General features: G+C 45.9%; 1 protein-coding gene and 1 long non-coding RNA gene across 2 annotated transcripts; both read left to right on the top strand.

The window, feature by feature from the left end:
• The first annotated feature begins 1,489 nt into the window (after positions 1-1,489).
• On the top strand, positions 1,490-3,633 carry LOC123185092 (uncharacterized). The gene is made up of 3 exons (XR_006493170.1): positions 1,490-1,617; positions 1,715-2,073; positions 2,618-3,633. It is a non-coding gene; the product is annotated as an uncharacterized lncRNA (long non-coding RNA).
• An 8,761-nt stretch (positions 3,634-12,394) lies between these two features.
• LOC123185091 (uncharacterized) lies at positions 12,395-14,332 on the top strand. Its single transcript, XM_044597096.1, has 2 exons — positions 12,395-12,882; positions 13,012-14,332. The coding sequence occupies exon 2, from the start codon at positions 13,272-13,274 to the stop codon at positions 14,121-14,123; it is 852 nt and encodes a 283-aa protein (XP_044453031.1). The 5' UTR covers positions 12,395-12,882; positions 13,012-13,271; the 3' UTR covers positions 14,124-14,332.
• Positions 14,333-19,376: the final 5,044 nt, after the last annotated feature.

The raw sequence follows: 19,376 nt of genomic DNA, 5'->3' as shown, positions 1-19,376 counted from the left end.
ACATTGAGAATGGTAAACCCCACCTCAATCCCAATTAAAAGGTAATTAATAACCCAACAAAATTAATTTAGAGTGATGAGATCAACATGATAATCCAAGAACCAGATACTCAAGATGTCCATAACCGGGGACACGACTAATCATGATTAGTTTGTACACTCTGCAGAGGTTTGTGCACTTTTCCCCACAAGACTCGATCTCATCCGTTGGATTTCTCGCACTACATGGTGTTTGAGAAATGTATGACCGAGACACAGTCTTTCAGAAGCGTTAGCACCTTACGATGGGTAGACAGTACCACCTACATCCCCTACATCTGCTAGTCTACCACTGTAAGAGTTCACACTACTTAATCAACTATGCTAGAGCCCATAATAGCTTGTGGCTGCACACGGAAGTTTCTAGCATGAATAATCTCATGATCCCTTTGAGCCTGGGTGGCAGTCCATAGGAGAATCACACGGTACCCCAGGATTTCCAAAAATACAGGCAATCACTGGATTCCCCAGGTTCCTCAATCCACCCAGATGTGTATTAAAGTTACCACCTTAAGTTAACCATTAATTAACCACTCACATATGTCATGGATACACTCACCCAAACCATGTCTACGAGCATATCATAGCAATATAAGCAACGTAGAAGTAACTCCCAAGCTTTGAATGCAGGGCAATAGGTTCCTACCTCATCAACTACTTCCCAAACAACAGTTTAATCAGATCCTAACCATGCAATTGTTTGAGGATGAAACTAATGCATAAAAACTGGGTATGAAAGGGATATGATCAAAGTGTGAACTTGCCTTGTACTATTGATGAAGATGATTCGCACTCATAACTCTTGATAGTTCTACTCGTCACACTCCATTCAATTTATCGTGAGCAAGCAATAGTAACCACAAGAATTGCTTATGTGTGGTTACTATTATTTTAATAAAATACCAAAATTAATTCAAATTTATTTCTCTCCAATTTTCTGATGTAGGGAATCATGTTACCCTATTTTCCATATATTTTTATTTTGAAAAAAAATGTTTGAATAAAATCCAAATAACTCCAAATGGAAAATAATTTCAAAAGGACTTTGAATTTAATTCTTTTAAAACTTCCAACTCATATTTCATATATTTTGAAGAAGTCATATTATCTTCTCTCGTGAAAATCATTGAGTTGATTAAAGTTTCTGAATTTGAAATATTTTTAAATGAAATTCAAATGTTTTCAAAAACCCTTGTCATTTAAATAAATGGAAGAAGTCATGTCATCTTCTCTCCATGGTTTTGCGATGAAAAGAATTTGAATTCATGGAGATCAAAATGCAGAAGGAAAGTTTGGGAAAGTCCTTTTATTCCCTCTCATTTAACTTTCAAAAAGTTTCGAATTTCACTCACTTTCAGTCAATCAATCACAGAGCAATCAAAACTATCTATTTATTATAACATTCCAAAATTTAGAATTTTGAGATGTTACATACTACCTAACTCCTGGGTGTAGGGGCCACTTCGTTGTGGAGCGGCAGAGTTCTTCTTCAGGGTGAACGAACGTACTGTTGTTCCTCGGTGTTCTTCTTCGCTGCTGCAATTGATCTGGTGGCATCTTCTTCATCTCGCTAAGAGAGGTTTGCTATTTTCTTTTTCCCCTTCTGGTGGTTGATCTCCAAGGTTGCGGATTTTCCGTTCGACTGGCCTTCATTTGCCATTGCTTGTCTGTTTTAGATTCTAGGTCGACGAACAGGGGTTACATCTTGTGTCAGGGAGGGGAAAGATGCGGTTCTAATGGATCACCTCGACCACTTTTCAGACCTCAAAGGATGAAGATGTTCTGCTCGCGCGGCGCGTGACCGGACGTCAACTAAACAGGGTGGTTGCGCTCGCTACACACCTAGTGTTCGTCGAAAAGCCACAAAGGTGTGGGCTGCAGCTCGCAACCGCCGCCACGAGAGATCTCACGTCCTGCCTCAGCCAAACTGGCATTCAAGTCGCCCACCCCTTCTCCTCAAGCGCCCAGAGCATGCTGTAGTGCGCCTACCTAGCCCACCTGCGCGGCAAATCCTGCAGGGTCACCGGCTGCCAAGGTAGACCTCGTTTGCTTGGTTGACTTTAAACCATGCTTGCTTTAGATCTGTCCGGCATTTATGCATCTGGGCCTATCGTTGATCTATGACAAGGAGATAATGTTTTTATCTTGTGATTTGTAGTACAACTGTTATGTTAGCTATGTTCTTCAGTCAACTGTGTGTCAAACTGTTTAGGTACCATGAATATCGTTTTTTACCCTATCCATGTTTGCCTGTGATTTGCTTCCTATCATGCCGTTTAGCTCCTTTGGTCTACCAATTTGCCTTTGCTGATTGTAGTTGACACACGACACTGCTAATGTTTGAGAAATGCCTTTAAATAATGCGCCTGACATAATTAACAACCTATTTACATCGTCATTGTGTCGTTACAAAACTCTAAAAAATTTCCAACCTGCTGTTGCACATATGCTTTGCTCGATCTGAACCCGTCGCTGATAAACATAATACATTTCTATGGTTATGTTTCTTTGGTAGTAAGATATTTCCATGTGTTCCTCTTGTTGTATAGATGACTTACCACTCTACATATTCTAAATAGATGAAGTGTTCTGTCACGATTAGGCCATAGCCTCCGCTTAGCGCCGTTCTTGCTGAAGTTGGTTTACCGGAGGTGAAATACAAGACCTGCTCATATTCCCGGGGCCGGGTGGCGGCTACTGCTGTCTTCTGACCATCATGATCGCATTCGTCTGCACCAGCACCACATATGAGGATTAGTGGTGACCCAGCTGTGGATGCCAACGAGGCCATACAAAATGCTGCTACCAGCTGCTTGGAACATCTTCAGGACACCATGGATATTAAGTTTGATTGCCCTCAGATGCAGAAAATTAAGGCCAATATAAGCTACCTGTCCAACACTGTTGCCGAGCAGGCCAGGAAGATCAGAAAACTGAAGGCTAAGGTGGAAAAAAAGAAATCTCCAAGTCAGGGCCATTGCAAATGGCTGGGGGTCACTTGTAGATGACATGCTCGGTTCTGCAGGGCGTATTGACAAGATGGCGGTCAACTACCTGCCTACATGATCCTCTTCTATTGTAGATGATGTGGCCTGGGATTGCAACCATCTTTCTCAAGAAGCTGACAACCTTGCCTATCTGTCTGCCATGTCAACTGATGCAGTCAAAAGCGTTGGTGATTACCCATATGATACTGAGTCCGACTTCTCTGAATGTGACGAGTTTTCTGGTTACTACCCTTCTGACAATGAGGGCCATAACAGTGGTTACTACTCGTCTGACCTCGAGAGTGCTTGCGGTGCAAACTGCTTGTATGACGAATTTCTCAATGATGGATCCGAGTGATGCTTCGACCATGTGAGAATGCGAAAATTCTTTTGGTTTGTCAAGTAATATCAGCGTATCTAGCCCTGTTGCCTCTACAGAAATGTTATAAAGTACTGATGGCAACCTGCCCTACCTTTATTGTAAATTATGTATGGTCGATCCTATGAGACAATCCTTGATGGTTGTATGATCGATGCTACTAGACGGTCCACCCTATAGTAATTGTAAATTATGAACCAATTAAGCTGTAGATGTGATGTTGGTTTTCTAATTTGTTTACTATACTGTATCTACTGCTTTGTTTCATGCGTGCGTTTTCTTATGTCTTCAGAATTCTGCCAAGGTCATCGATAATACACCGTTTTGGACTACTCTTGTTCTTTAAGTATCAAAATTGAATTCATGACTTAGGCTGATGAGATATACTAACTTCATACTCCCTCCGTTCCGAATTACTTATCGCAAGTATGTATGTATCTAGATGTATTTTAGTTCTAGATACATCCATTTCCGCGACGAGTAATTTGGAACGGAGGGAGTACTTTATAAAAAATGTAATTTTTGGCCTACTCACACGTTGGTTTCCTTATTTTCAGGGGGCGCTCACGCTTGTCTGGTCCATGTGTGGCTGGCCTTCCCAGCCCAGCCCAATAGATGGAAATATATATACCAACTTTCACGGTTCCGACCACTCCACCCTCCCTGCTTCTCCCGTTTCAGACCTAGCCGCCAGCAGCATCCACACTTCCTCTGCATAGATAAACAAGAAGGGTGTCTCGCAAAAGGACGATGAACGACTTCTACGTATCAGATGAGGAGTTGCATGTTCCGTTCTTGCCTCAAGTTTGCCCGTTTGCTGGTGATATGTTAGTTCTATACTGCAGATCTTCTCTGGTTTAGACACACGACTAATGGTAGATTCCTCGATCTGTCCTGCTCACCAGCTCTCTCCAAGATGTGTGACCGTAAGCCGACGGTATATATTGGACTTGGCTCTAAACAGGCTTGGTCTTACCATAGAAAACACCAAGGTGACTGATGCTGGAGATGGAGAATTGTATGCATCGATTTCTCTTCATTTGAATGCTGACAAGAGCAGGCACACGTCAGAGCCAGCTGTGTTCCATGGGGATTATGCTATAACAAAGGAAGCTGCTGTAGAATCGGCTAGCTCAACAGTCCTGGCCTATCTAAAAGACAAATCCATGGTCATTGCTGATGATGCAAATTACCATGTAAAAGTTTGTTGGCGCAAGCTACTTGTAGCTTCCTCATGGGCAATGCTCTTTGAAGACCAATCAAAAGACTTAAACGTGAAGATGTCCATGATGTCTAAAGAGATTGATGTATTAAGCAACTACCAATATGCGAACAATGCTTCCCCATTGCAATTAGTAACACCCTGCCTTGTCTTTTTGAAATTTTCTTGTTTCATTTTAATGCACCATCCATCATTGCAACTTGTGTATCTGCTAGGAAGTGTGTCTGTTTGCTAAGAAGTGTGTTCTTCTCATGTTTTTTCTCATATGTGCTGGTTCGTTTCGTAACTATTGTTGCACATTATGATATAACTGCTTGATGTACCAGTTGGTAATTCTCCTGGTCAGGGTTACATACCAAGCATACTGTTGTCAGTCCATCTGTTGTACTGCTTTCAGATAGTGTCCGTTGATGCGTTGCTACTAATATTGATCCCTTCTTAGGACGTGCAGAGCACGACCAACCAGCAGATGACACCTCCTCCCAAACTAGATGGGATAAGGTAATGTTGATAAACCTTGCCTCCCTAGGCTTTAGTTGTTGCACATACCAGATCATTAAACTATTCTGAACTGTTGAACAACAAACAAGCTGGGAAACAATCTATGTGCAATGCTCACAAAAATCTATTTGGAAAACGCAAGCGCGACTGCAAAGAGTAAAGAGGTACTTAAAAACAAGTGATGTCTTCACAGTAATTTTCATGTACTTTGATATGTGACTTCTCTTTGGCATTCTTGTTCGTTAGGTTCGGTTGAATCACCAGGTGCGACACAATGGTCGTCTACTATATCTCCCAAGATGCTGTTAGCTGTGTCCTTTTTGTAATCACGATATGTACTGAGCACTTGTTCTTCTATTCGTATGACTAAATGGACTATTATGCTGGTTATGTGAACTACATGACACTTGTGCTTTCCACATGTCTTGCTTGCTTATGCGTATGACTAAATGGACTATTATGCTGGTTATGCAAACTGCATAACACTTGTGCTTTCCACATGTCTTGCTTGCTTTGCAGAAGAAAAAAGAACAAACCTTTGTATGATTCTGATGATTGTTGTTCTCTATATCTGGTCCTTCTCCCAACATGTGCAAACTGATTTGTATTCTCCTTGATGCTTGCACCTCCAAAGGCTTGGAACAAGATATCTGTGGGACAAATTTCCAATGAGAGCTGCTCAGGTGCCTTAAGCACATGTCTTCTACGTTTTCAGTGAGACTTCTACCGGTAGCCGCCTCCTCAACATCGAACAGTTGAAAAAATTGAAATCCGAGGCGAGTTTTCAAATGTAAATTTTATGATGCGGGGACGTTTTTCTTACCAGCAGCTGCTAAGATTTTATTACTCGTTTTTCGTAGCATCTGATATTGACTTTAATAGCAAAACAACTACAAAAACAATAGAAGGCAGTGTTTTTAGGCAATACAATGAGAGGCAAATGAGATACTTAAAAAAATAAAAAATGCACCCGAACCTCGTGGGCCGGCCTAGGAGATGCAGAAACGCTCCACCGGCTCGATCCGGTGCGGGGCTATTTCTGTCATTCTCCCATCTTATACATAGGTCAATCTTAGGGATTTACACGCTCTCTCGTCCACATCGTCTTATCCTCCTGCAGCTGCATCGTCTTCTCGACATGGCGGCGTTGTCTTGAACCGACCTCCGCAGCGCCTCTTCGATTCGCCCTGCGTAGCTCAACTCCACCGACCAGGCCAGTCCTCGCTTATGCACGGTCATACATCGCTTTTATTTTCCCCTTTGGACTCTAAATATGTGCCTGCATCTGTGACGCCCTCAATTCAATCGTACACTAATCATACACGCAAATGTGTACGATCAAGATCAAGGACTCACGGAAAGATATCACAACACAACTCTAGACACAAATTAAAATAATACAAGCTTTATATTACAAGCTAGGGCCTTGAGGGCTCGAATACATAAGCTCGAAAACACAAGAGTCAGCGGAAGCAACAATATATGAGTACAGACATAAGTTAGACAAGTTTGTCTTAAGAAGGCTAGCACAAAGGCATCTACGATCGAAAAGGCAAGGCCTCCTGCCTGGGAGCCTCCTAACTACTCCTGGTCGTCGGCGGCCTCCACGTAGTAGTAGGCACCCTCGGTGTAGTAGTAATCGTCAGTGGTGTCGTCTGGATCCTGGGCTCCAGCATCTGGTTGCAACATCCGGAAATAAAGGGAAAGGTGAAAAAGAGGGAGCAAAGCAACCGTGAGTACTCATCCGAAGTACTCAGCAAGCAAGGATCTATACTACATATGCAACATTATCAAAGGAAGGTTGTATATGTGGACTGGGCTGCAGAAATGTCAGAATAGAGAGAAGGCCTAGTCCTATCGAAGACTAGCATCTTCTGGAAACCACCATCTTGCAGCAACAGGAGGGAGTAGGGTAGCATAAAGTAAAGTAGTGGTAGTGTTATCAACCTCAGCCAGAGATCCTTTCTCGACTCCCTGCGAGAAAGCAATCCCAGATCCATACTATCCAGTTATCATCACAATCCATGACTCATCTCAAGTATCCAGTTCTAGTTGTATCGATCGGGATACAACTCCAAGTGTCTGTTACCGTAGGACAGGCTATCGATAGATGTTTTTTCCCTACAGGGGTGCACCAACTTACCCACCACGCTCGATTAACTCCGGCCGGACACACTTTCCTGGGTCATGCCCGGCCTCGGCCAAACAATACGCCGCAACCCAACCTAGGCTTAATAGAGAGATCAGCACGCCGGACTAAACCTATGCCCCCAGGGGTCATGGGCCATCTCCCCAGAAACTCGTGCACGTTGCGAGGGCGGCCGGTGCGCAGACCTAGCTACCTCCTTCAAAAACGCAGGTGCTTACGCAGTCCAACCCGGCGCGCACCGCTCAGTTGCTACAACTATAGATGTCAGTTTTAAACATCTTTTAGCTGTTTTCAAAAGGCTACAACTATAGATCTGTACCTTCTATGATTTTGTGCCTTATATAAATTTTGAGCATTTTTCTTTGTTCTACAAGATAGTGGCACTTTCATCTCTACTAGAGTTCATTTGCTTGGTCATCAACAGCACTAAAGTAGCTATGAAAATAAAGTTGTTTTCGGTTTTTCTATTAACAGAACATTAAACTTTGTGATTTTTGTGGAATTAAACCATGCATCAAAAGGATTTGGTCCAATGGGATAAAATGGATTTTGCCAAGTATACTTTCTACTCATATTTTTTAAGGCCTGTTAGTAGTTGTCTAACCGTAGTTTAGGGGCAGTCGAGGGGGTTACTTGATGTAGAAATTGAAAAGCTAGCTAGCGCGGCTACAGTACTAACAGTAGTATAGGCAGAGTAGCGGTAGCAACAAAAGAAGCAGCAGAAGTGTTGCAGCAAGCAGAGCATCAGCGCGGGGAGCAGCGAGCAGCGTCAGGCGCGGTGTCGCGCGCGCGGACGGTGCCGGCTAGCGGCGGCGGGGCGGCAGCGGCGTAGTGGCAGCAGCACAGAGCAACGGCAACAGGCAGAGCATGGGCCGCGGGCGTCGGCGGCAACTACAGCAGCAGCAGAGCGGGTCGCAGTGGGAGGCACCGGACGACGGAGCAGCGCGCGAGCGGCGCTAGCAGCAAAGTGATGGGGCTAAGCGCGTAAGAACTCTACGAGTGCACTGAGCACGTCAACAAGCTCGGTTGAGCTCGACGGCAACCGCATGGACGGCGGCGAGCGGTGCGATGGTTCGGTAACGACGGAGATGACACGAAGAGCGAGCTACAGCATGGGGTAGAAGCAAGGGAGAGAGGGGGCGGTGCTCACAGCGTCCCTGCAGAGGTGCTGGAATGGGCTCGGGGAAGAGCTCGCCGGAGCGAACCGTCGACGGTGTCCGTCGAGCCAAGGAGGACACCGGTGGCGGGGACGGCGTCGCAGGGGCGTCCGTCTCGAGCTAGTAGCAGATGACGACGTGGTAGACGGCGGGGAAGCAGGCGGACAAGGTCCTAGGGCACGGGGGTGACGAAGAGCGCGTGGGTGACGGCGACCATGGCGACGGCGGGACGTGGCCGAAGTGGATCTAGAGCCGAAGGGCGAGGGGCGTGTGAGGGAGGGAGTGGGGATTAGGGTTCGGCGATGGGAGGGGGGCGCCGGGGTTTTGTAGAGGGGGGCGGCCGGGCGATGGTCGGCGCGTGGCCGCCGAAGGGGCGATGGCCGCCACGATCCCCCCTCGTGAACAGGAGGAGGAGGGAAGGGGTATGTGGGCTGGCCGGTTTTTACTTAATGGGCCAAAGGTCTAGTAGTTTAGGTCTTTTGTTTTTTAATTACTCACCTCTGTTTATTTTCTTACCACAGTTTAATTTAATTTCCACAATATTCTAGTTTAGTTAAAATACAAAAGTACTTCATAATTAGTATTACTATCTATACCTCTGCTACAAAAAGTTTCGCTCACAAATAAAATAGTTTAACATTTTAGAAATTAAAAAGGCATTTATATAATTGTTTAAGCCACTGATATTTTTTTTTCACTTAAACCTTTTATATTTTTTTTGGTTTCCTCACCAATAACACCTATGAATTATTTGCCACACTTTTCACAATTTACTTTTGACATTTGAAAAACTTTTCATTTTGACTTTATCTAAAATTTGAATTCGAGTCGCTTTCGAATCTAAGAGAGGTTAGCAACAGTAATAGTGGTGACGTGGTACCATCAACATAGTATTACTGTAGCTAAATTATCTGGGCGTTACAGCATCTGTGGATTTCAGATCGCGATTGCCGCCGACGAGCTCTGTGATCGGATCAAGATGGCCAATGACGAGCTCCCTGATCAGATCGCGATGGCCGACGACGAGCTCCCTGATCAGATCGCGATGGAGGCCGAAGACCTCCTTGTTCAGATCGCGCTGGTGCCTTCCGCCTGCTCCACCAACAGCTGTCTGCGGGGGCTTGCGTAGGTGACCCGACACCCATCACATCCCCTCTCTGATTTTACTGGACGATTGAAAAAAAATGACTGAAAGAACATCTCACATCTATCTCTGAAGACAAACACATGTCTCATCTAGGGTTTGTGCATACTCGCGGTCACCAAAAACATAGGTACAAGTGTTTTCCTTCTCCCAATCCAATGGATTTTTCTTAGGGCCGTTGACTACATTATTAAACCCCACATAAATGGTTGTGAACCAGATAAAACTAATTTCGTTTCTCTTTTTATTACTATTCTTATGTTATCTGGAAAAGCTGGAGCGCATAACACTTTTAGTTTAGCCACAGGGTGCTTGATGCTTCAGCCGTAGGAAAAAATTGAGGCCCTTCTAGTTTATCAGCAGGCCGCTTTCATGTAGTTTATGCTCTTCTTCCCTTTTTCTTATCATACATAAACCAATTACTCGCTTATTTTCATGTTTTCACGGTTAGTGTGATATTGTCTGAACCTTCTATGCAGCTACATTTTCTTTTCCAGAGACCACACCTTATGCCAATTACCTTTCCGTCTCTAAATGGTATCTGACTGTGACATGCTCTGTAATAATTAGATTAACCTAGATACATAGACAAATGGCATTTAACTGTGACATGCTCTGTACATAATAAAACAACACCAAGTCGAGTTTGCTTATCCCTTCCTTTTGGTGGTCAGGACGTGAAGTTGGAATAAGAGAGGAAAAGGGAACTGCACTAAACGAATAATTTCATCCTGGTGATAAACTGTACCTGACAAACTCAAATAATGCACCAGCACCTAACTGTTAGTTAGCGAATCTTCTTGTTTTAGCACAAGACCAATTTACTTAGTGGTACGACATGTTTTTAAACATTCTTCTTTCCTGAGTTTAGTTTGTTTTCCATCTTACAGCAGCTTGATTTAGTTTGATCAACATAACTTAAACTTATTGTTCCTCACTTTACAAATTAATGCAATAACTTGTGAGATTACACCTTTGTCCCCCAATTATTTCATCCTTTTCTTTCTGCAGGAAGATGACTATGTAATACTGATTCCTCATTCTCACATGTTTGCCCTCATGCTGCAAGCTCTCAAGTTGCCCCCTGCGATTTATCAACACAAGACATATCCGAGCAATGAGTCTCGTGTGACGGTTACTTTCAATTCATCGTTACAGTTGATCGATGGTTTGCTTGTTCCAACCTCAATATCTGGTCTGATCTCAAAGAACTGTGATGAAGCGGAAGACAGTGCTGCTATGGCAGCCATTAGGTTTATGGAGGATATATGTGGCAAGGAAACCAGGGATTATCACTACATCCACGTTAAAAGGCTAGAAAATAAAGTCACACACCTGGTGAGGTTGCTGGTTGCAGCAAACAAGACAATAAAGAAGGCACGCGGAGGATGGTACTATGCTGTCAGATACATGAGCTCGTATTCTACCCAGATACAAAATACAACAGCTGCTCGGCGCCTAAGAGGGTGCGACAACACCAAAGCGGCTATGAAAACAACACTTGCAAGCGCAGAAATGTTGGCAAAAAGGCTATGTTATATTGGCATGAAATCGGAGCAGCGCCTCGAGACCACGGATAGTATCTGGTGAGCTTCGGTCAGCACATTGTACCCAGCATGTTTACGGAGGCCTTTGCCCTTTTGATGCTCTTTTGAACAATTATTACATATCCTATGGATTTCTGTTGTTATCGTGAAGTGTGCTTTCTATGATTGTATACTGTTTGGTGGCTTCCCATTTTGTGCACGTGAACAATCTTTGTTTCCAACTGGTTCTTTGGTGATTCTTCCTGTTATATACAAATCTCCCTTAATTTTTGTATATGGTTTCATCTCATTATGTTTTAGCTTTAGCTTACAGTTACTGATTTTATAGTCAGCTCCTGGCATCGCTAAATCATGCTTTGTTTAGCTTACAACAACTTGACATAAACCCTCTTGGCTCACATACACAAAGTATAACATTTACCTATACTTTCTGATGCAACAGCTTTATGGGTGGGTGATTCGAGGTTTCTCAGGTTGCAACGTTAAGCAAATACCAATATTTTTAGTTACATTCTATCTGACATCAATTTATAGCTTCAGTTAATTCAGACGTTGTTAGTCCCATTTAGACACATGGTGGTAATATCATGCTTTCATCGCCCTTTTCATCGTCCGAATAGCAACTTAAGTTACTAATAACTTAACATTACACGTTTGACCAAAACGTTCGGACAGGCACCCTCGCGCCAAGGCACGTTGCCGATCTAGTGTATATGTTGAAGGGATCGATGGAGCACTTTGAACTAACGTCCCCTATGTGTAACATAAAATTGTTTTGTAGTTGTCTCTTGTCTCGCCTGCGTCCTTCGTCCCTGCAGGAGACGTTACCGTCGACTACTGAGTCGTTCGTAACGTAGCGTGTGTGTATGTGCATCCATATGGGTGAGTGTACGTGTGTATGTATGAGCGTCCACGTCTGTGCTGTATTAGAAAATAGAAAAAGATTAATCTTCTAACCAGTTTAAAAAAGCTTGTGCGCAGAATTACCTCATCACACGTGTCACGCCCACAAGGGCTGTAATTTTTTCTTCTCGAAAAAACTCAGAAAAATCGAAATAAGATGTGTTCTTGTGTCCCTTCTCCAACCAGTTTACATGTGCCCGTTGTCCTCGCTGATGTTCTAGGCGCTCCAGCTTGCACCTCAGTATACATGTTTCCACATCATACGGGGCCATCATGGTCTGCGCCCAGCGGCGGAAGACGCGGATCAGGTGGAGCTCACGTGTCCACAGAGGGAGAGGGACGACCTTCCGCTGTGCAGTGCTGTGATTGGACAGCGCAACCGCGGCAGCATCTCAGGCTCTCCCCAGCCCGAGACCTGTCTGTCTGGTCTCCGCAGCAGCTTGTTGCTGCCCGCGCGCGCCTCGCCGTCTTTTGCGCTGCCCACATTCCCCAAGGACGCCCTACCCTAGCGCTTCCCGCGGTCGCCCTGCCATGCTTGTCCTCTTCTCTCCGCCCGCTTGCTTTTGGTCACTCCAACACGGCCAGCTTAGCTTCCGCTTGAGCCCAAGCAAAAGGGAAAGAAAGAAAGGAAGGATGAAATGGACGGCAGACACACTGCCTACTGCCTGTATTTTACTGCACCTCAGTACTACTACTACTACCTGACTACTGAGTGAAGGGGGCACTTCGTTGTGGAGCGGCAGAGTTCTTGTTCAGGGTGAGCGCAGTGGATTTGTCCGCCTGCTGTTTCTCAGCGTTCTTCTTCGCTGCTGCGGTTGAGCTGGTGGCATCTTCTTCTTCATCTCGCTGAGAGAGGTTTGCTATCTTCTTTTTTCCCATTCCGTTGGTTGGTCTCCAAGGTTGCAGCTTTTCTGTTCGACTGGCGTTTCTGTGTTTCAGATTCTTATTACTGTTGCTGTATTTGCCATTGTTCGTCTGTTCCAGATTCCAGGTCGACGAACAGGGGCTACATCTTGTGCTACGGAGACGGAGGGCAAAGATGCGGCTCTGACGGATCACCTCGACCACTTTTCAGGCCTCAAAGCATGAAGATGTTCTGCTTCTGCATCCGACCGAGCAGAACACGCTCCTGCGCGCGCGGCGCGTGACCGGGCGTCAACCAAGACAGGGCGGTTGCGCTCGCTGCACACCCAGTGTTCGTCGAAAAGCCGCAAAGGCGCGGGCTGCAGCTCGCAACCGCCGCCATGAGAGATCTCGCGTCCTGCCTCAGCCAAACCGGCGTTCAAGTCGCCCACCCCTCCTCCTCAAGCGCCCAGAGCATGGTGCAGTGCGCCTACCTGGCCCGCCTGCGCGGCAAATCCTGCAGGGTCACCGTCACCTGGAGCAAGGCGGCCATGGGGCAGGCTCTGGCCATCGCCGTCCACGATCCCTCGGGCCGTTGCCTCTGCAAGACAGAGATAAAGCCATGGCTCTTCTCCAAGCGGAAGGGCTCCAAGGCCATGGAGGTGGACGGCGGCGCGCTGGACATCCTCTGGGACCTCTCCTCGGCCAAGTTTGCGGGTGGGCCGGAGCCTGTCCAAGGATACTATGTTGCTCTCATCTTTGATCTCGAGGCTGTCCTTGTGCTCGGGGACATGCCCAGGGTGGGGGATCACAAGGCGTCTTCGGATGCTTTACCTTGTGATGCAGCCATGATAGCCAGGAAGGAGCACACGTACGGGAAGAAGGTGTACTGCACAAAGGCTCGGTTTTCGGACATTGGTCAGCATCATCATATCACCATAGAATGTGACACGTCGGGGACGAAGGATCCAAGCCTGGAGATCAGGATTGGGAAGAAGAGAGTGCTGCAGGTAAAGAGGCTTGCATGGAACTTCAGAGGAAACCAGATGTTCTATGTTGATGGCCTGCCCGTGGAGGTGCTCTGGGATGTGCACGATTGGCTATTTGGTTCGTCGAATGGATGCGCTGTGTTCTTGTTTCAGTCAGGCCGATCCATGGAGAAATTTTTGGCAAGGTCTTGCTCACAGGATGAAAAGGAGCGTCAAGTGCATCGGTTTGGTTTTACTTTGCTACTTCATGCATGGAAGGTTTAGTAACAAAAGCGCGATGGGCAGATTTCTTTGATTACTCTACATCGGATGAACGAATCCTAACAGTAGAATATAGGATCTAGCAAGCCTAACAAAACCTTTTGCGAGTTTTCATGTTCCTTAGCTGTTTGTTCTAGTTCTAGAGTTGGGTTTTGATTTATCCATATGGTTCTGGTGATATCAGTGAGTGGTGGAATGTTTGGCTGATTCTAGTGCTCCATTTGTCTTTCCATGCCACCTTGTGCATTGTGAACAGAAATCCAAGAAAGGATTTTAAAAAGTTGTTTTCTGCTACTCTGCACTCTTTGCAATTCCTATACTATGGATATGTATATTTTCAGTGAGGCTAGTGTGTGTTCACTTGGAAAAATCTGCTGCTGGCTGGCAAAGATAATGATGATTGATACTCTGAACTCTGAATGTGCTTCACCACTGGATATATGTTGATGATCGATCCTCCTGTGATCCTGTCTGTAACTACAGAAGTTGCCCAAAGTGGAAGTTTTTTTTCTGTGAGATGGGAAAATGGAAGTCAAAATGTCGAAAACCAAAAAATCAGATTACTAGTTAAAATGTGGAAGTTGAGCCTGTATACTTTGTCAACTGTTCCAGCTTTTCCTCAACTACTATGTTTACGGGCTGGTCCCTTCTCAAAGTAATGAGTCTGGTTACTGAACATACTTGCTCTAGGTTGCAAAAACATCTTATATTATGGTACATATATATTTTGTCAACTGTTCTATATTTTCCTCAACTATTATGTTTACAGGATGATCCCTTCTCAAAGTAACGAATCTGGTTACTCGCTCTACCTTGCAAAAATGTCTTATATTATTGGGACGGAGGGAGTATCCATCCCCGGCCCCCTGAGCACCACAATACTGGTATATTAGTCCAGATTATTTAATCTAATTGCTTTTATACTCGCTGCCAGTTCCTTTAGCAGAATATCATGCACCGAGGTGCAAAGTTGCATCGTACATCTATCTTTTTTATCAAGTGTCCTATCTTTTTGAGCCTGTATTTTTGTCAAATGTGGTGAGGTGAGGTGAGCGAAGTTGAGCCTGTATTTTTGTCAAGTGTCCTATCATTTTCTCAACTACTACTAAAGTTTACAGGATGATCTCCAAATATCCCCAAAGTAATGAGACTGGTTACTGAACCCCCCTGAGCTCCACGTTGAGGTTATATTAGTCCAAATTATTTGATCTAACTGTTGTTATACTCACTGCCAGTATCTTTAGCAGAATATCACGCACTGAGAGGCGCAAAGCAGCATTGCACACCCACCAGAGCAACCTAGATAATGTTAAACTTCACTTATCCTGACCACAAACACATGCGCATAATACAGTAACCGACACCATCATGACTACCACATTTGGCTCAGCATTTTTTTAGATAAAGACATTTGGCTCAGCATACACAAATACTACTACACAATTGTAGTTGTTTCTAGCCCCCATCTTCCCTAGCTACATGTGTTGTAGCATTTTTTTTATGCTGCTAGTCCCCTAGCGACTTAAGCTAGGGTTTCCCTGTCCTCCCGGCGGCGCCGCCGAGAGTTCCCTTGTGATCGATCGCCCCCTGCGGCGACTGCAGCTACCGCCCACCGCCCCGGCTGCTGGGTCCACCCTTGCGTGACCCTGACGGCAAGGGTTTCACCGACCAGGAAGATGGCCGCACCCTCGGAGGCTAGCGGATCGCGATCCAAAACCCCTGATGACCCTAGCGTCTTGCTGGAGCGCTTGCATCTGGAGGAGGATGAATTGGATAATTTGGTGTAGGAAGAAGAAGCGGAGGAACCAGATGAGAAGCCAAAGTGGCTTGCGCTGGCCAGGGTTTTGACGAACAAGTCCTTTGGACAGGGGGCGTTGATCGTCGACATGAAAGCGGCTTGGAACCCTGCCAAGGAGGTGCTTTGGAGGAGAATTAACCCAAACCTGTTTTCGGTGCAGTTCAATTGTCTAGCAGACTGGAATAAGGCACTCCATCAGGGTCCTTGGGATTTCAAGGGCATGGCACTGATCATTGATGAGTATGATGGGTTCAAGAACCCGGAATCAGTAAAGTTGGATAAAATTGAGACATGGTGTCAGATCCATCGACTCCCTGATATGGTGCTTAAGAGAGAGCAGTTCGTTAAGAACATGGCGCAGCGCATAGGTGAAGTGGTTGAGCTACAGATTGTTCTGCCGAATGGATTTATTGGTGAGTTCGTACGTGTTAGAGTTAAACTCGACATCACAAAAAAACTGACAAGGTTTGTTGGATTTACAAAGGGAGGAGAAACTGAATATTACCAAGTCAAGTTTGAGAAACTTCCTGTTTTCTGTTACATGTGTGGCCTGCTAGGGCACTGGCATGAAGAATGTGGATCCGGTGAACATGATGATAAAGATATGGAGTGGGGTCCGTTTATACTTGCTACTAAAAGGGGCGCTAATGCTAACCGGAACCCGGGCAGAGGCTATGGTCGCAGCTCGGAACAGGATGCAGGTGTCTTTGGTGATGAGGGTGACGTGAACGACTATGGCAGGGGACGGGGAGCGAACAGATCCCATGGCCGAGGTCGCGGTAATGAGCGCAAGAATTTTGCTACAACTGTAGACCCCACTAGACGGGATCAATTCATGCAAAATAGTTGGCGCTTCAATGCTACAAACGCCTTGTACGACCCCGGTGTTCAGCTGGCCAATGCTGATGGTGTGACACAACTTGGACAGATAAATGATCCTCTCATTTTGGGTAAAAGGGGGGCAGATGATTCGAGCACTTCAAACACCATCACCGGTGAAGAAGTGGGGAACAGGACGGTGGGAGCCCTTGTCCCGCTGGGGATCACAGCAGACAGGGTGGGTACATTCGAAGGGCCTGATCCACCTAGCAGCTCTAATGGTGGAACCCCTCAAAAGAATGCAAACCGGAAGAAATATAAGGCAGATGAGGTGCGGCCATTGACAGTACCTCAACTAAATCTTCGGCGGCCTCCTCGACGAAGGACCGCCTGAAAGGGCATTTCCCTACTTTATGTTTTGGATGATGATGACAATCCTTTGTGGTTTAATCGTGTGCTATATGTTTCAGGTTCTCGATGCTTAGGTTTACATCGGATTGCTATTGCCTCTCGAAGGAAAAAATCGAAGATGTGTCCTCTATGCTTTTATTTTCTTTGGTCGTAGAGTAGCCGTACTATCAAGAGGGAATCCTCATTAGGAAGCTCTGGGGGAATCAGTTCACGTACACTTTTCTCACCCTCTCCTTGCCTTCCTCAGGTGTGTGTGTGAGAGAGAGAGAGTTTTCCTTGCCTCTTCCTCTCTTTCCCGCTCACTGTTTCTGCCCAGCGGTTGTACCGCTCTCTGGAGCGGTTGTACCGCTGGGTCTTGTCGCTCACCAGCTTTGCTCGAGCGGTTGTACCGCAGCCTCCGGGCGGTGGTACCGCCACCATGCTCTGCAACAGCTGGGGCGGTGGTTCTGTCCATGCACCGCTCAAGTACCGCTCTCGCTTCTGGTTTGATGCGGTTCTTGGACGGTAGTGGCCCGGTTGGTCCGGTCGTTCCACGATGACCGATACCACCTGTGGTCCGAGCGGTTCTTCCGCTCAGAACTTAGCCGCCCAAGAGCTCAAGGCCATGCGGTTGTTCCGGCCAGGCACCGCCCAAGTACCGGTCAAGCTCCTGTTTTGATGCGGTGGTTGAGCGGTAGCCAGGCGGTTAGTCCGGTTATTTTTCTTAGCCGGTACTACCGCCCGCCTGTCCGGTTGTACCGCTTGGTAGGGTTCTACAGTTACACCGTGAGTCCCGGTTATACCGGGACAAGGACCGGTTGTACCGCTGCAGTGCAAAAAACGCAGTAACGGTTGGAAATGTGCGTGACTATTTAAGGGAGCTTCTCCCACCTACCACTCCCACCTTGGACCTCTCTCACTCCACCATTAATGCCCTTCAAGCTCTCTTGCCCGATCTCTCTCTCTAGCCACTCAAACTTGTTGATTTGCTAGGGATTGAAGGAGGAGACCTAGATCTATACTTCCACCAAAGGATATTTGCTTCCCCCATACTTTCTTGTGTGGATTTTGTTACTCTTGGGTGTTTGAGCAACCTAGACGGTTGAGGTCACCTCGGAGCCATATTCCATTGTGGTGAAGCTTCGTGGTTTTGTTGGGAGCCTCCAATTAAGTTGTGGAAAGAGCCCCAACCTTGTTTGTAAAAGTTCGGTCGCCACCTTCAAGGGCACCAATAGTGGAATCACGTCATCTCGCATTGTGTGAGGGCGTGAGGAGAATACGGTGGCCCTAGTGGCTTCTTGGGGAGCATTGTGCCTCCACACCGCTCCAACGGAGACGTACTTCCTCTCAAAGGGAAGGAACTTCGGCAACACATCCTCGTCTCCACCGTCTCCACTCTTGGTTATCTCGTGCCTTTATTTGAGCAAGCTTAATTGTTTAATATCTCTTGCTTGCTTGTGTACCTATCCTCGTTGCATCATATAGGTTGCTCACCTAGTTGCATATCTAGACAACCTACTTTGATGCAAAGTTTAAATTGTTAAAGAAAAGCTAAAAATTGTTAGTTGCCTATTCACCCCACTCTAGTCAACCATATCGATCATTTCAATTGGTATCAGAGCCTCTTCTCTTTATTAAGGACTTTACCGTCCAAAGAGTATGGTTGATACCGTAGACGGTGTGGAGGAACACTCCGGTGTGAATCCGATCTCGTCTACGGGAGATGGGGGAACTTCGGTCTCTCGTGAGGAGTTCAATGTGGCCTTGGAGACATTGAAAACCTCCATGACGACCGAAGTCGAAAGCATGTTTACTAAATTTCTTGAGGGGCTTAAACTATCCACCGCACCGTTGAAAGTGGGTGATCCCGCCAACAAGGTGACGGATGCTATCCCCGACAAGAGGGAAGCTAGTAGTGAAAAGGCTCCTTCTTCTAGTGGCAAGAATGGCACCGGCATCTTTGCCCATGTGGAATCACCACTTGTTTATGGTGGACCGGTTCCTTCCACTCATTTGAATCATGCCGGTCCTCCCCCTAAGATTATGAAAAATGAGGATTTTGATTCTTGGGTTTACCGCTTTAAACGTCATTTAAATCATGTGAACACTAACCTTTGGAGAATCATTGAAGAAGGTTTCTATCCACATGATCCAAGCAACTTCACTCCTCGAGAAGCCGCGGACAATCAATTCAATGAGAATGCTCTCTTCATCATTCAAGATGCAATTCCACCGGAAGACCTACCTCA

The sequence above is a fragment of the Triticum aestivum genome, chromosome 2A, assembly GCF_018294505.1.
Source record: "Triticum aestivum cultivar Chinese Spring chromosome 2A, IWGSC CS RefSeq v2.1, whole genome shotgun sequence".
Lineage (NCBI taxonomy): Eukaryota > Viridiplantae > Streptophyta > Magnoliopsida > Poales > Poaceae > Triticum > Triticum aestivum.
The sequence above is the reverse complement of the archived record's forward strand: the minus strand, read 5'-3'. Positions and strand labels throughout refer to the sequence as shown.